This window comes from Tamandua tetradactyla, chromosome 7 (genome assembly GCF_023851605.1).
Source record: "Tamandua tetradactyla isolate mTamTet1 chromosome 7, mTamTet1.pri, whole genome shotgun sequence".
NCBI classification, from domain to species: Eukaryota; Metazoa; Chordata; class Mammalia; order Pilosa; family Myrmecophagidae; genus Tamandua; species Tamandua tetradactyla.
In genome coordinates this window covers 150,512,331-150,531,003 of record NC_135333.1, presented here as the reverse complement: position 1 = coordinate 150,531,003, position 18,673 = coordinate 150,512,331, and the positions used below count along the sequence as shown (strand labels likewise).

Here is an 18,673-nt window from a genome sequence, read left to right as displayed (position 1 = left end):
ATCATGAGCTCCTCCAAATAAGTCACTCTGCTTGATCATAAAAATTAAACCAATTTTCCTAGAGAAAACTCTAGGAACTTCCCTTGTTGTTGACTCCCTCATACCTTCAGGTGACAATGAAAAAACACTGACCCTCAAGACTCATTCACATAGAGGATTTACTATTTCAATAATAACAGCACTGCCATGTAAATTAGTATGCTTTGGGCTTAAAAAATATGTTGAATCTTTCAAGTGACAAGAACAACTTTACAATATTTTTAATAATATTTTGTTAGAATCTATGGAAATAAAAGTTGGGAACAGAATTCATGTGTAATTTGTCAAATGATCATATTTGTGGTTTCAGTCTATAATAAGGGAGCTGTAGGTAAGACTAATTAGTATAACAAAGGAGAATTCTTGAATGCAAGTGAAGAGAGATCATTATATTTGAAAATGAAGAAAAGTGTTAGAAATGTAGATGCCTTCGAGTAATTGTTGTCTTGAATTGAGGTTGCAACTGGAAATTGGAAGTTTATCGTGCTTATTTCCATTAAAATTTTGATATTTATACTGACAATTAATACTTACCATTATTTAAGATATCAAGGAACTATTTATTGAACGAATAAATTAAAGTGGTAATATTTGGTTCTGTTTTTGCGAGGTCAGTCATAAAAGCATGTGTAGTTTTTGTTGTTTTTCAGAACAGTGCTTTGAAAGTGAGCAATATGATAAACACTGACATTGTTCATTTACCCTTCAGGTGAAATCTCTTGGGGATCATGAGTGGAACAGAACCCAACAAATCGGAGTGCTAAGCAGCCACCCTTTTGAAAGTGACACTGAAATGTCTGATATTGATGATGATGACAGAGAAACAATTTTTAGCTCAATGGATCTTCTCTCTCCAAGTGGTCATTCTGATGCCCAGACTCTAGCCATGATGCTTCAGGAACAATTGGATGCAATCAACAAAGAGATCAGGTGAGTTCAATTAGCACTGATTGTTCCAGGAATAAAAAAACCGAGATACTCGAAATGTGGTCCTCATGTTAGCAGCATTCACATCCTGAGGAGCTTGTTAAAAATGAAGACTCTTGACCCTCACCCCACACACACTGAATCAGAATATGCATTTCACAAGATATCCAGCAGACCTGTAAATCTCCATAAAATGTGAGAATTAGGATGGCCTTTGTTAGGAGCATATATGGAACATATACCAAGTAATGACATTAGGGACAATATAAAAATTGTGGTAAAGTGATAATTCTTCTCCAATTAATTTTAAAAGACTTTTTCGATTATAATTTCCTATTTAAATAAAAAATATTTGTGATAAGAAGGTATATCTGCAAGGTACGTTTAACACTGCCATATAGGTACTAAACAGAATTCAAGTCAATATATTCAAGTATTTCAATATTAGAGTGAATCTTTTATCAAATTTCAGCCATTTTGTTCATACTAAGTGCCTTTGAAAAACATGTCAGAATTTTTTCGTTCAACGCCTATGGAGCATATACCAAAATTAGGATAGGGTGCTATGCTCTCTGCCAGGAACACTAAGATGAGAAAAAAGAGTCAGTACTTTTAAATAATGCCATATATACTGCTACCACTCTTCTTAATAACAAAAATTACATTTCCATAGGAATATATTGCATGGAAAATCATGATGTTCAATTACAATATTTCCAATTGGTTAATTGTATTCACCTAAAACTTTCTTTTTGAGTCTGCTTGCTTCCATGCTTCGTACTAAAATCTAATTCTAATCTAGATTTCTTCTGTTGATTAACTAACATTCATTATGCCAAGCAAGATAAAAGTTTTACACATTAGTATTCAAGTTCTTGGCAATTCAGATATATCAATAAATACCCCTTGCCATTTTTAGGAAGTAAGTGTGCAAATTTTCTAAGTAACCAAAGGAGAACCAAAGTGTATTTGCATTCTTTAAATATACAAGGCTGGATATTTATCCCAGGCATATTTTAATATTAGAACCTAACACACGTTTTTATTATAATATCATTCCAGAAGGAATACAATATGTTGGTGATGTAACTATTACCGGATTATTTCAGAACAGATAATGAAAAATATCTACTGTCATCACTGGACAGCATCCTTATAATAAGTTATTTCTAAAAGAGTAAATGATGTTTTAGAATTGAAATCGTACCAGTTATCACAAATATTGAAAAATGCTGTCAATGTGATTATTTTAAATCTAACATATATTTTCTTGAATCACAATAACAACCATAGTCTTTTTTTTACCAATAATTCAAGTAACCCATGGAGATCCCAACTATATCAGAAGAATTTGTTTCCTTTTGAACATCAGGAAACTGTTAACATTATTTTTAAACAGATAAGTATTTTTTGTCATTTGAACAATACCTTCATTTGTTCTTTCTTATCTGTTGATCTTCTAAAACTATGTATCTTTTTAAATGTTAGAACAAAGCAGGAATAAAATGGCACATGATTTAAGGTTATCTCTTGTTTAACACTTTATTGAAAACCATTTATAAACTGAGGTCCTCATTCCATTTCAATAAAACCAGTGAAACTATAAATTTTACTTTTTTTCCTACTCCCATTGAATAATTATATAATATTATCTTTAGAAGAGAACTAAGAACTATCCAAGTAGCCCAAAATGTGGCATCTATGGTTACAGAGAAGAGGTGACTCTGCCATGGTGTAAACTATTTCCCCCCCAAAAAACACAATTAGCACACTCTAAGATGTCATTAAATAATAGTATGAGTCCTTCTGAAAAAAAAAAAATTGTTTTTGCCTTATAGGAGAAAAGAAAAAGAAACCTGGTATTTAAATGTTAGCATTTATACAGTTTATCTTTGCTAATCTTTAGTTTCTTCATTTCAAGAATTTTTAAAAATTCCCCAATACTTCAAATAAGAAACAGTCATAAAAATTGACTTCTTCCTTAGAGAAATGAAAGAGGTACATATTAAAACTCTAAAGCATGAATGACAAAGTAGATTGTAATATTTATACCAATTCCAATCAATTATCAGACACTGAAGCACAGCATTTCAAAGGATTCTGAAGGCATTTCCTCACTCAGCTGAAAAGCACACTGACTGGTTAGCTGGGTTTCCTAGCTCCATTTTATACCCTCTTCCTCTTCTCAGAGAAGGCTACTGGAAGCTGCATTAATTGAACGGACCCAACCTATGGCCAATGTTTCTAATTAAGTCATCCTTTATTTGTGGCTTCTTTCTGTCTTCTTGTTATGGCAACACTAATGATGAGAACATAAAAGAGCCATCCTGTGTTCCTTATGGTCTTTCGAATGATTCACTTTTAGTTATATTACTCTGCTTATGTAATTTACATATCTGCAAGACGCACTTAATGAAAAATTTGGGTGCCTTTTATTTTGTATACTGAATTTCAGTCCAAACATCAAGTGTGATAACCCAGTTTCTATTTTATATGCCTATTCGGTCAAAGAAAGAGAAATTAATTTATTCAGAGTCCCATCTTCTTTCCTTTTACTTTTGCAGATTTTGATACATTCTAAGGCACAGCTTTTTCTGCAAGGCTGTATAAAGCTCTGTCTTCTCTGAAACCCTTCCTCCTTGCAGTCTTCTGAGAGTGCTGCCCAGGAGACAGGAGACAGGCCTCCCTACCCTAGGACCCAACAACATCTACAGTTATATATCTCTTCAGTTTCTCGACCAACCAAAGATTTGTTGTACTCTTTGATAGACGCCCCACTATATTCAATATTTTTTCTTCCTGCCTTAGCTAAGAACATGTTTTTAAAAATTATCCCACTGCATATCACTCAAAAAGTTAAATTTTTTGGTTCCTTGCTAACAACAACAAATATCTCTTCCGGAAAATATAGACATAAAGTAGGCCCACACTTATCAATGATCTTGAGGCAGAATTCTCCATGGCTCTCATCCCATCACTCTTCCAACACCTCCATAGTCTTTGACTGAGCCCTCTGGAAGTGTCACTTCCGTCGGCAAACTCTTTTGTTTTCCTCAGTCTTTTCTTTGAGTATTTCAGTCATTGCCTTGCACTAACCAGCACCTAGTTATTTTCTGAAATCATCACTTCCCCCACAGCCCCTTCAAGAAGTAAGGAAATTTATGTTCTTTTTAATTTTTTTTCTCATGGGCAGGCAGCGGGAATCGAACCTGGGTCTCCAGCATGGCAGGTGAGAATTCTGCCTGCTGAGCCACCATCGCACCGCCCAAAATTCATGTTCTTATACCGTGAATACCTTAGGTGAGGAGTGGGGTTAGGTCCTTCTTGTTCCCCATAGCTACTGTATTAGTTAGGGTTCTCTAGAGAAACAGAATCAATAGGCAACACTCGCAAATATAAAATTTATAAAAGTGTCTCACGTGACCGTGGGATCACCGAGTCCAAAATCCGCAGGGCAGGCTGTGAAGCCGATGACTCCAACAGAGGGTCTGGACGGACTCCACAGGAGAGGCTCACCAGCGGAAGCAGGAAGAGAGCCTGTCTCTTCTGAATCCTTCTTAAAAGGCTTCCCGTGATTAGATTGTCACTCATTGCAGAAGACACTCCCCTTTGGCTGATTACAAATGGAATCAGCTGTGGATGCAGCTGACGTGATCAGGGCTCATGATCTAGTTCTATGAAATATCCCACTGCAACAGACAGGCCAGTACTTACCCAACCAGACAAACAGGTACCACAACTTGGTCAAGTTGACACGTAACCTGACCATGACAGCTACCATCAGACCATGACCCACTTGACCTCATGTTAAAAACTCTCCTATTTTGAGACTTATGTCATTTCACCATACTAGAGGGAAAGTGGGGAGAATGAGGGTGAGGAGGGCCCAAGGCTTGCCTAGCCTTGTCTCCTGCGAGGTCGGGGAGGGATGCACATGTGGGTCACAAGCTCTTGCCTTTATTGTAACACAGAAGGGAGTTCCTGCATATACTGAGGATTCTGAGTTCAGGCTACACAGTGCAAAACGCAAAAGTGGCAAGGGCTGTTTGGAGAAGCTGAAGGCAGCTTCGTATCGTCTAAGACATATGAAAATACCATCCTTGCTAGTAAATTTGGAGTTTGGAAGGGCAAAGAGCTGTTCAGAGAAAAAGCAGCAGAGGCCATTTGGAGAAGATAAGGCTGGCTTTCATTAACCTTTGGAAGTTCAGGCTCTACTGGTTGTTCTTATGCTCAGGACCGGGCTAACTGGGGTGGTTGCTCAAAAAGAAGCTTACTGTTAACCCAGAAAAGATAATGAGGCAATAAATATAATTTCTTTTATCCTATTACACTCTTGTGCATTAAAAATATGCCATCAGCACCAAAAAAAGACAACTTTGATATAAGGCTCATGGTCCCCACCCTCCTCTTTCTAGTCCAACCATGCCCTTAACCTGATAAATCTGTAGAATGAATATTCTATAGCCTCTGATTCTTCAGTTTCTTGTCTTTCCTTCTCTCCAACCTTAAACCTGGGCTTTGCCTTACTAAAAGCTGCCCCATATTCAGAATCACAATTTCTAACATATTACTCTCTGAACATTGACATTTGCTATTTTTTCTTTCTGTAACACTCTGTCCATGCCATACTTCACCCTTTACTCTTTATTTTACTTACCATGAAGAGTTCCACTATCACCTCCACAAGAACGATTTCACAAACCTTAAGACCTTAAGTTATTGTCCTACATAATAAATGTACCTGACTGGGCTCACTGTAGGTCCTAGCACTTTGCTTGATGTGTAGAAGTTTCTCTGTAAATATTTTTATTACTAAAAACATTGTAGAATATGAATTTCAGCTAAATAGCACTTTCTGATGCTGTACAGCTCATGATTGAACTCAAAGAATGAATTAGAAATCAAGTATATGTCCTTGTGATATTTATTTTCACCAAAAATATCAACACACACCCTTAATAACAATCTATTTCTCTGTAGGGACTCTTAGCTCTATTCCATTAAGGTAGTAACTAGTGGTAACAGTCTTATTCTAGAAAAATTCAGTGGAGACCCAAAGAATGTTTCTAAATGACTGTCCTTTAATATGCTTCTCCCTTGACCCCTGTAATGAAGATCGGTTACTGATTGATGAGAAATTAAGAAATACATAAAATGAGAGTACATAACAATATATAAAAGAGATAGGCATCTTGATATAAGCTGTGGTGTTCAGCTAACACCTACTGGAATTTATCACTAGTTAAGGTTTCTCTTCTTACACAAAATTATTTATAATGCTTCTTTTATAACTTTTTCATAGCTCACTGATTATCTTCAAGGAAGAGATCAGATTACTTTAAACTCATTTGCTACTCCTGTGTTCCTTAATCTGTTCCTCTATATTTAGTTAATATTTTGCTTGCCTTTCATTTTTTAATGGGCAGCTTTTTTTTTTGTACGCTGTATGGCAAGGGTCACATTTTATTCCTTTTCCTTGTGAGTATCCCTTACTGTAGCACCATTTGCTGAATTTTTGTTTATTCGTTTTTTTGTTAGCTTGTTTGCTTGTTTGTTTGGGAAGTGCATGGACCACGAATCGAACCTGGGTCTCTCACGTGTAAGCCGAGTATTCTACCTCTGAACTACCTTTGCACCCCCTTTGACTTACATTTTTTAATATATGTTTTTTCTTTATTAGAGAATTTGTGGCTTTATAGAACAATAATGCATAAAATCCAGGATTCCCATACACCACCCTATTATTAAATGCTTGCATTGGTGTGGCACATTTGTTATAATTGATGATAGCACAATTTTATAACAGTATTATTAACTATAGTCCATGGTTTAACTTGGGATTCACTATTTGTATGGTGTAGTCACATGGATTTTTTAAAAAATATTTGTCTGTTACCATATATGCAGTCTGACATTCCCCCATTTAATTACAGTCGGATATATATTTCAGTATTGTTAATTACGTTCTCAGTGTTGAGCTATTGTTACTACTCTCCATCATTCTGGAAAGGAACCCTATATATTAAGCTTAAACTTCCCATTCCTTATCCCCACCCCATTCTCTGGTAAACTAGAATCTAAATGTTGGCCTTAAGAATGTGCTTATTCTAATTATTTCAAATCAGTGCGTTCATACAATATTTGTCCTTCTGTGTCTGGCTTATTTCATTCAACATGATGTCATCAAGGGTCATCTGTGTTGTCACACAGGTTTGCTCAACATAAGAAAATAAATTAATATCATACACCACATTAACACAATGAAGGGAAAAACAATGCATGATCATCTCAGCTGATGCAGAAGAGGCATTTGACAAAACTCAGTACACTTTTTGATAAAAATACTTAGAATACTAGAACTGGAAGAAAACTTTCTCAATAAAGCCCACATAACATCCTACTTAATGGAAAAAGATGGATGCCCACTATCACCGCTGCTGTTCCACATTGGGCTGAACGTTCTTGCCAGAGAACATAGGAGCAGCAAACGAGTTTAAAGTAATTTTAGGCAATAGAAAGAAATAAAAGGCATCCAAATTAGAATGGAATAAGTAAAATTCCCCTATTTTCAGATGGCACGATCCTAAATACAGTGTGACCTGAAAAATACACAGAAAACCTCCTAGAGCTAAAAAAAAAAAATTCAGCAAAGTGGCAGGGTAGAAGATGAACACCTGAAAACCTGTAGTGTTTCTATACACAAGCAATGAACAAGCAACTGAAGAAATCAAGAAAAAAATCCATACACAGTAGTAAATAAAGAAAACAAATGTCTAGGAATAAATCTAGCTAAGTATGCAAAGAACGGGTACACAGAAAACCACAAATCATTGTTAAAAGAAATCAAAGACTAAATAAATAGAAGGACATTCTGTGTTCATGGAACACATTTTAACTTTCAGTTAAAATATTAATAAGGTGTCCATCCTATTCAAAGCTAGCCTTACTTTTGTGTCTTCTTTTTCCTTTCAATCCTTCTGCATGATTCTTTTGGGTGTCCCTCCCTAACATACAGGAATATTTGTTTCTTTGCTTTCCTGATTTATAACAGGATCCCATCGATCAAGGGACTGTTATTTATTTTTCCAAATAAACTTAACATTTACAATTTGACTTCCTGTTTGATTAACCTTCAATGTATTTCTTACCCAACTTGTTCCTCAAGCCTTGGCTCTTCTCTAAAGTGAATAGAATATAGTTAACTAAAATATTTTTTGTCCAGAAGATTCCTGTTGCTTCTCACCAGATTTTCCTAAAGAAGTAAAAACATTTTGCCCCACATATTTTAAAAGTGCAGAATACTATTTTTTTTTTTTTTCAGGGAGATGCCCTCTTTCCTTCAGAATGTGTTTTAGGCATTAATGACAGTATACTGCGTTACTTGATTAAGCTTTTCTTTGGGATTCTAATTTTGAGGGGAATTTAAAATGTACTCATGAAAATAAACTTCAAGTAACAGAATTCAAGTTATTTATATGTAATGAAAAGACTGTAATTTAAGTATGATTCTTAATTTTTTAACCAAAATGAATTTGATTCTATTTTAAGTGCAGTTACATAAATAATTGTTTACTTTTGAAAGAACAGGCTTTACATTTTGTTTTATGAAATAAATATGTTAAATCACAAGATTATTTACTCCAATGTCCTATAAAGAGATTGTGAAGATACTCTGTCTAGCCAGTGAATTCATACCACTTACAAACTGGAGAGTTACAGAATGAAATTAGTGTAAATGTAAATGGTGAGTTAACTATCAAAAACCTGATGGGCATATAACATAGATGAATAAATGAAACAACTTGCCATAGCAAACTTAAGCCAAAGGATGATTCCCTTTTGCAAAAAATGTAGTGAATAAATGACATCCCCCACACTGCGCATGCTAAAATAACAAAACAAAAACCACTTTACAGTCACTATAGCCTTGAAACTAAGAGTTACATGCCACAGGAGCTCACAATAACACATATATAGTTAAGAACACATTATAGAGATTTATGACCTTCTTAGTAAACAAACTTTACTGGTATATAGTTACATTATAACAATTTATAAAAGTATATAGGTTATACTTAAATAGGGACCTTTGCACAGCTCAGCTAAAGCTCTTTATCCTTTGTACCTTTGTCAGAACAGATTTGTAAGTATTCTTAAAGCTTCTCCCCTATCTAGAGAAAAAAGGTAATGGTCAGTGCATTGCCTTCTCAAAAACATTTATTTCAACAGTTTGGTTTTTTTCAAATTTTTCTTTTATTGTGTACCATTGTATCTTAGAGACTATAATTTTAAATTTAGATTTTTTTCCTTCATTTTCCCGTTCAGTTATTTTTTATTTTTTTCAATTTATTTTATTTATTAAATGTACCAATAAATTACAGGACATTGGAGTAAATAATCTTGTGATTTAACATATTTATTTCATAAAACAAGCATTATTACCATATGATCATTCCATTCTACATGTATGAACAGTAATCCACAATATCATCACATAGTTGTATATTCATCATCATGATCATTTCTTAGAACATTTGCATCAATTCAGAAAATGAAATAAATAGAAAACAGAAAAAAAAATCACACATACCATACCCCTTACCTCTCCCTTTCATTGATCACTAGCATTTCAATCTGCTAAATTTATTTTAACATTTGTTCCCCCTATTATTTATTTATTTTTAATCCATGTGTTTCACCCATCTGTTCATAAGATAGATAAAAGAAGCATCAGACACAAGGTTTTCACAATCACAAAAGCTATATCTGAAAGTATTTTTTTTTCTGGTGCTTGTGTTCAAATGTAAAATTAGCAGTATTGCTAGAAATCAGGTGGCAGGCAAGCAAGTGTTAATAGGTAATAGTATAGAAAGAGGACTAAACTGGAAATAGGGAGGGATTCTATATCATGTAAGAAATAGGCTTTAAAAAATGTCAGCCAGGACCCCTCTGGAATCTATTGAAAGTCATATAGTCTAGAGAAGAAAAAAAAGAGAGAGAAGGAAATATTAGATTCAATACAAAATGCCCACAGAGTAGTTTAAAATTGATTTATTATGTGAATTCTAATTATTATTCTAGCAGAACATAATGTATCAAAATTAAAACTCTTTTAGGCTCATTCAGGAAGAAAAAGAATCTACAGAGTTACGTGCTGAAGAAATTGAGAACAGAGTGGCTAGCGTGAGCCTGGAAGGCCTGAATTTGGCCAGGGTCCACCCAGGGACCTCCATCACTGCCTCAGTTACAGCTTCGTCGCTGGCCAGTTCATCTCCCCCCAGTGGACACTCCACACCAAAGCTCACCCCACGCAGCCCAGCCAGGGAAATGGATCGGATGGGAGTCATGACACTGGTATGGTGATGTGTCCAGAGAACTCTGCTCCCTCTGAGACTCATAATTTATTGGCTAACACTCATGGGATATTTCTTCTAGTCTAAGGGCTCACTGTGTGTTCCATTGTTCCATTTATTTCTCACCACAACCTTATGGGGTAAGTACAATGATTGGTTCCAATAGGAGATGAGGAAACAGCAGTGCACACAGGTGATGTAACTTTCCCAAGGTCAGATAGCAAGCAGTTAGCAGAACGATGATGTAAATATCACATTAGAAATCCGAATGACTTAAAACCAGTAAGTACGTTTAAACTGATGGCATTTTGGTGAAGCAAATTGTTTATTATAATGCTTTAGTTACCAAGTGAAATAGTGCGTTGTAATTTTAGAATATACAAAATAAAACGAAACATATAAGACATAAAAAGTAGTAGCAGCAATTTCCCAATTTTGCTTTAGAATTGCATGTCCCTAATTCATACCTCCTAGAAATCTATGTTTCATTTATCTTTATATTTCAGATTAAAAGTCGGAAGTCTAAATTTGGGAGAACATAACTGAGAGAAAAGCAAAGTGCCCCTTGCTAAAAATACTGTAGGAAAAGCTCTGGAAATTACACCTGGAATTACTACTAAATGCCATGATGTTCAGTCAATTAATTCTCATGTTAACACTCACAACCCAAGGGCATTATCTCAATTTAAAACAGAGGCAACTGAGGCTTCAAGTATGAACAAATTGCCCAGGTTCATACAGGTGATAATTGGTGAAGCTGAATTTTTCTTCATTATCTGTTTTATTCAAAATCATCTACTATTCTGTCTTTTTCTCTGTAATTATCTGGAAATATATTAAAATGACAGCAATGATGAAGACTAAAATATTCTGAACTGTTTATGGAATAAAATTCTGTTTTCCTAATAGATATTAAAAACTACATAATTAAAATCATAAAATTTCAGTTAAAAATAAAAACGTGGGGTCAAGATTAATTAAAATGCAAATAGATCAAATAATACTTTATACACTATAAAATCTAGCATAAGTATAATAAATGAAGAGAAATAAATAAAGAATGGTCTGAAATATATATCATGTTTATGATCAGAAAGTGAAAAGCTATTTTAAAAGTACATGTTGGGTGGGCCAAAGTAGCTCAGCAGGCAGAGTTCTTGCCTGCCATGTTGGAGACCTGGGTTCGATTCTCAGTGCCTAAAAAAAAAAAAAAAAAGTACATGTTGCCTCCATGTTTATGCATAACATATGTGAATTAAAAAGTTTAACTCATTGTCTATATGACATCTTTAAATATTTTGAAATAATGTGCAATCTGGTCAAGAAATTATAGAATTATTTTCATTAGAATTAATTTCTGCACATGTAAATATGTGTAAATGTATTTGTTGTGTAAATGATGCTATCATTCCCAGGGAAAATGTCTAACAAAGCATTAAATTTTTTATTTTATCTGCAAAACATTTTGTTTTACCTTAAAAATAAATATGTATAGAGGTATAAATATGTTTTCTTTAGTTTTGAATTTGAAACACAACACCATTTACATGGTGGGGTAACAATTCGCATTTTAAACTCTTTACAATTATGGTATTACCATGCAATAAAACCTATATACACAAAAAACAATGGCCAAATAAAAAAATTATGTTAGGAGGAAACAATGGCCTTTTTAAGCCTTCAGATGCTCTAGTCTGTACTAAATTCCAGAATTGATAATGAAAATATGTGTTTAAATGGACAGTATGAATAATGGTTAATCAGAACAATGATCACCATACCATAATCGACTCCACCTGGATGCAATGTGAATTTTTAAACCAATCTATTAAAATATGTTAACCTAATATAAACCATTTTGTGAAATGCTTTTGTTAGAAATCCAGGAACTATCCATCTGATTTTATTGATTAAAAATATTATTGTCTCTGGCTTACTTTCTGTGTATATAATATATGCTATAAAATATTAATAACCTAACTATTTCCAAAATTATAGTAAGAATCTTGGGCTGCAAAGAGCAACTTATTAGCATTCAAGATAGGGGTACTTTGCCTGTTTCTGTACTACTATTATTTCCTCAAATTTTTATAATATACTATGTTGTCCTTTTAAGTGCTTTCATACACATTACCATCCTGATCCTTGATAGAGCTATTATTTGTATAATAATAAGAATATATTTATAATCATTTAGGTGTGACCTTTTGTGTGTGAAAAAAGGTCAATGCACTCCTGCATTTTTTTTTTGATAAACAATGGTAAATGAACATTATTACCCTATAATTAAAATATTGGAAAATATTTAGGACATTTCTTAGAAAAAACAAAAACCTCAAATGTTCAATATCTGAGTCAGAGAAAGAAGAAATGAAACCTAGGAAATCCATATCACCTAATAAAACGTTGCCACCAAATTCATTATTGGTATAGTGAATTGTAAGTAGATTTTCTTTTGGCGATGGAAAATATTCAAGGAAAATATTTTTGTGGATATAAGATTCATACTGGTACATTCTGAGGAAGATCAGAAATTCTAGAGACAGAAAAGACATTGAGTTGTATTGTGTGTTTTTATATTTTGCAAACACTGTTTTTTTCTAAGAATGCAGCATACTCATATTTGTTTTCATAGTACAATAAATCCATCAACATGAACAGATAACATGCTAGAAATATCTAAATAGAATATTGAGTAGGATAAAATCAATCCACTTCCCAGTAGCAACAAAAATATAAAGTGTAATGGAATAGTGTAACAAGATATTTTACTTAAGATAAATAAACAAAGATATTAAGTGAATAAGTTTCAGCTGAAATAAAAAAGAATTAACTATTTTAAAAGTCCTATAAACATTTTCACCTGCCATGCCAAGACCCAGGTTTGATTCCCCATGAATTAAAGCCCTCATGAATTAAAAAAAAAAAAAAAAAATCAACAAATGGTTCTTTGATAATGGAATATTCACTTGGAAAAAGAATGAAATTTGACCCCACCATACAGCATAAAAAAAAGAAAAAATCTTGTAAAAGAACATTGACGGAAGTACTCTACTCCCAGAAACAATTATCATGCTGATGCCGGAAATGCTGGCCTGGTTTGGGAAATGGGGGTGGTGGTCCCGGTGCCAGGATGTTTACGGTATGAGGGTGCAATGCCCAAAGGAGACCTAGGGCTCTGCATAGCTGTGTGAAAAGGAAGTATTTATAAACCCCATATGGGTGCACTGGAAACTTGTTCCCATGTATATTTTCTTGGGAAGATGCAATCACTGTGTTTATTTCTGGCTTGCTCACTCCTTCTGTGTTTTATGTTCTCCAGAGTCCCTGGCCCAAAGCCCATGCATGTGCCCGTGTCCCCACGATAGGGCATCCCCCCCCACGCATGCCATCTGGGCAGTTCTCCCTCTAAAGTAACTCCTAGGAGGAGGATTTCTTAAGGATTAAAAGAAATTCATTTAGACAAGAGGAGAATGACTGTCATGTTTTGGATTCTATTTAAATGTAAAATGTTCAAATGGCAATCATTAATCACTTCTTTTTTCTGTTGTTTTTATTACTGCCAATCACAGCCAAGTGATCTAAGGAAACATCGGAGAAAGGTACTGTAAATCATTTTTATATGGTTACTAGTTCATTTTTTCCCTAGGTAAACTTTAAAATAGTATTCCCTTTGGTTAAAGTTTTATTAGCATATAAAAGGAATATTTAAAAAGTATATAAATGTTCTGGATTGTTAAAATATTATCATAAGAGCAAATAATTTCATTCAAAAATGAAATTATTTATGCTTTGTAGGGTAATGATCAGATATATATTATCTATTTTACCATAGCTTTTTCCCATTGACACTACTGGTTATCTCTCAGCTGTCAAATTTACCACAGTTAATGACCATATTATTCATCTTTGAAGTCCTCCACTATCTTGAAAGGACTATGGCAGGAATCTAAAAAAAATAGTCTGCAAATAGTGTAAAAAGAGTTTAGTGGATGTAAAAAAGGAAGAGCTGGAAGGAAGCTCCTGTACAGAAGTACAGCCTCAGGGAGTAAAGAGGGTATGCAAGGTCATGGAAAGATCACAAGCTGAAAATTGTTAAGGAGCTGCATATATGATTTTATTTACATCTCAAAATAACTCATGAATATCAGAATTATCACTTCCCTTTTACTGAGGGGGAAATTTATTCGTAGAGCAGCTAACTAACCAGCCCATATCATTCAACTAATAAGACAAACCAGGATTCAAATCCATCTCTGACCCCAAAGTCAGCCTCCTTCACTTGGTTTTTATAGTGTTATTCAAAGAAAAGATTATACCTGAGGTTTTTAAGAGTTGAAATTCAGGAAGTTGGCATAGTTTGGCTGGCAGAGGGGAGAGATGTGAATATGCCACAGGTAGGTATTTTAGAAGAGGGTAGTTTGGGAACAAATATCTGGAAGCAGAAATGATCAAGCTTAGCAGAGAAAACAATCATGGATAGATCATGGGACTGTGTAAATATTATTGCATATTAGGAAAATTTAGAAACACACTTTAAGAGTCTAGATGAGATGCAGGTTTAAAAGCTGAATGCAGTTCTTGTGAAGTATTCTTTTGGTGGTGCTATGCTAGTTGAATTAGAGAAAATAAGCCAAGTAGGACACCTGCCTAGGCTGTTAATCTAGGATTGTGTAATAAGAGTATATACAAATAATTTCATTAAGTTCATCCAATGAATGAGTCTTTACCATAAACATATTTATGCTGTATAGCCTAATGCAGAAATTAACAGGACGTTTCCCCAGAATGCAGCTTTAAAATTTTTGCTTTTGCCACACTGAGAACTTTTTTCAGGAGAACATCCAGAACCGTACATCTTTTAGCTGTATTTTCCATACTCTTTCCCTCTACATATAGATATTTCTATACCCAGTAATACCATGGGAAAATGGAGGATCATTGTGAAAAATATTGCTCTACAATTAACTTGATGGATAGTTGAAAAGTTTCATTTTAATATCTCTCAATATCACCATCCCTGACAAAATTTATGGTCTCCTGAATTGGTCTGGATTCTGACCTGAATTATTCTTTTAAAAAACCCTCCCTGCCTCTCTTCATACCATCTTCTCATGATCTTTTCTATGTCATTGTCAATTTTCCTGTAACTATTAGTAAAATGAAACAACTTGCTAGATTATGTCCCTACCTTTCTTAATTCTCTCTTTAAAAATAAAGTTTTGTTTTCTTATAAATGGTGAAACATTAAAAAAAACCACTCTGGAATATACTTCATTAGCCTTGCTAATATTAAAGCGCTTTGCCTCACTTCAAAAGCCTTCAATTAAAAGCTGTTCATGTTATGAGAACCTGACTTCATGAAACCTGTGTGTGCATGTGTGTGGGTGAATTGCCTTAAATATCTTTTTGTAAAGAGTTTACTTTCTGATATGTTGCAATGAATTTCAGAAGAGCTTTTCTATTGTGCCTGGACATTGATGTATAGAGCTCTCTATGTTTAATATTTTTATGTAATGGTTCCATGTTTGTTTGGGTTTTTAATTTGAGGTGTCTTCACTTTTAAATAGCTGATTGCATTCACACTCTTTAATACTGGGAATTTATATATGTAAAACCTGTGTGTCTCAAAGGTTTTTGTTTGTTTTGTATTAGAATTGCTCAAATAGCCTCGCTTTATTGATTCTTCATTAGTTTCAACTGAAATTGTATAAAGATTGCATCTGAATGCATTGTTTTTGGCTTCTAGATTGCAGTGGTGGAAGAAGATGGTCGGGAAGATAAAGCAACAATTAAATGTGAAACTTCTCCTCCCCCTACCCCTAGAGCCATCAGAATGACTCACACCCTCCCTTCTTCCTACCACAACGATGCAAGAAGGTAATTCTCCTTGCACGCCACACAGTATATTTTGCTTTCTTTCCAAAATTCTCTCTCTTCTTTTCAGTGTTGGACACTGGTTTGCTTAAACTTATTTGGAAAATTTGATTGGAGCCACAAGTCTCCATCAGGGTGTTGACCTCTTCCCCTCCCCAATATCACTTGTAAGATAACCATATTTCTTTTTTGAGATCAAATGTTTAATTTTGAAATTAACTGCAGAGTTGTAGTGTTATTACTAGTCAATATTTATGAGAATAGCTCTTCTGCTTTAAGGATATTTGCTATTAAAACAAGGTCAGGCTAGAGGAAGTACTTATTAGGAATAGTAGCACCAACAAACCAAAGGGATTCTAGGACATGAGTACAAAGTGGCCTGTAGTGTAAGAGCAATTAGGGCTGAGAAGTCCATGATTGCATCTCATTTATTTCAGCAGACCAGTACCATGTGTCCAATCTTGTGGGTGCTGCTGCCGCCAGCAATAGTAGCTCCTCAGGCAGAAAGTTCTTAGAAAAACATATTTATTAGCCAAATATTAAAGGAAAAGGTAAGTGTACATGGGAAAATCTTCCATTTGTCATAGCAACTCTTCACACTTCACACTATCCTATCCATCTGCCTAGAAAATTGCAAGCAGATCTTATAATAATTAATGACATAAATAAATCCAAGCATACTGTTTGCATTTTAAATGCATATCCTCTTACTGACTTATCAATTGATGTATCTGTGAACAAATTATTCATGTAGACTAACATAATGTCTTAATGATTAATACTTTATATAAGAATGGATCTATCTTCTAAATAGTAAGTTTTACAATGAATAATTTTGAAAACAGCGGTTTTCATTTTTCTCTTTCTTTTATTTTTAATATCTAATGTGAAAAAGCATTATTCAAATTTCAAAATATATACTTATTTATGCTCCAAGTAAAGAGTGGATTAATTTTAACATAAAAATTGTTGCTTTGGAGTTTAGGAAACATGAATTCAGATGAATTAGGATGGATAAAATTTTAAAATTCATCATGATATTGTCAAGTTAACAGCTGAAAAAAAGTAGTCAGCAATATTTATTGAACCTCTTTGTTAATCCAGTGTTGGATATATTGACCAGGATTGAATCTAGATCAACTGCTTGGAGATTATTTAGGTTTATCAAATACTTAAAACAATACCTAAGAACAATATTTAAGAAAAAATGTGTAGTGATCACTAGGGTATATGTTTTGTTGCTTCTAGATCCTGCCCTGATAATTTAAAATTAAATGAATTAGAAAAAAAGAATTTATATGAATTAGGCTCCAAAATTTAAGAGAAAGATGAATAGAGAAAAACCCGGTAAAACAATAGGCTAAAATAACAGCTTGAACGTTTATTAGTTATACTTAGATTTCTTGCCGTAAGATAGTATGTTTAAGACTACAAGACCAGCTAAACTATAAACAAAAGAGGTAATGAATCCAGTGTTAAATAATAGAAGGCTATTTAACATGCAAGTTATTAAGCCAGCTTATGTGCATTGATTAGTTGTAAATTATACAAGGGATAAGAAGAAAAAAGCAAAATTAAATTTTTGTAGAGAGGAAGTTTGGAGGTTTTGAGTCCTAAGAGTGAGAGAACGACACATAAATCTGCTTAAGAAAAAATGTGGAAAGAAAAGGAGGAAACAACACTCAAAGTCTACTTTTCCTCCTTCTGTACATTTACAAAGGAATCGAGTATTGTGTGCCTTGTGTATGTTGTATCAAAGTGCCAGGTTTTCTGTATTTTGTGTTTTGCAGTAGTTTATCTGCTTCTCTTGAGCCAGAAAGCCTTGGGCTTGGCAGTGCCAACAGCAGCCAAGATTCTCTTCACAAAGCGCCCAAGAAGAAAGGGATCAAGTCTTCAATAGGACGCTTGTTTGGTAAAAAAGAAAAAGCTCGGCTTGGGCAGCTCCGTAAGTGTGACGTGTTGGACTTTCCACTATACTCATTTTAGTCACTTCTGAGTGTTTATATGCTTTTTTCTTTTGTCTTTTTCGTCTCTTTCCGCCTGAAAAAACGTTCTATTTTATTCAACTTTGTAAATACAATTCAGCTTAGATAATGCTTGTTTTCGTGGAAGAATATTGTAAAACTTCTGGTGTTTTATATTTCTCTAACAACAATAGCTACAATTTATTTAATGTTAATTCTGTGATAACTAGATGAAGCAAGTACCAATTACTGTTGCCCTTATTTTACTGATGACTGAATGATGCCTTGGTGATTCACCAAACAGAGATACTCATCCTAGTACAAATATTCCAAAAACAACTGAAAACCACTAAGTGCACTGCCACTTAGAACATAGATGTATATAAAATCTTAGCTTTGTGAAATTAAAATTTCTCTGTTTAAAAAAATTGTTTGAGAAGCCTACAAAAACACTAAAAGAATTTTTAAGTCAGAAGAAAGCTTTATGGTATGTAGGACACAAAATAACAGTGT

At 34.0% G+C, this 18,673-nt stretch overlaps 1 protein-coding gene across 1 annotated transcript in view; it reads left to right on the top strand.

The window, feature by feature from the left end:
- Nucleotides 1-18,673, top strand: part of PPFIA2 (PPFI scaffold protein A2) — a 497,371-nt gene that overhangs the window by 399,937 nt on the left and 78,761 nt on the right. The window contains 5 exon segments of the mRNA XM_077111527.1: nt 749-969; nt 10,083-10,320; nt 13,892-13,921; nt 16,069-16,199; nt 17,987-18,141. Coding sequence (XP_076967642.1) covers nt 749-969; nt 10,083-10,320; nt 13,892-13,921; nt 16,069-16,199; nt 17,987-18,141 — 775 coding nt within the window.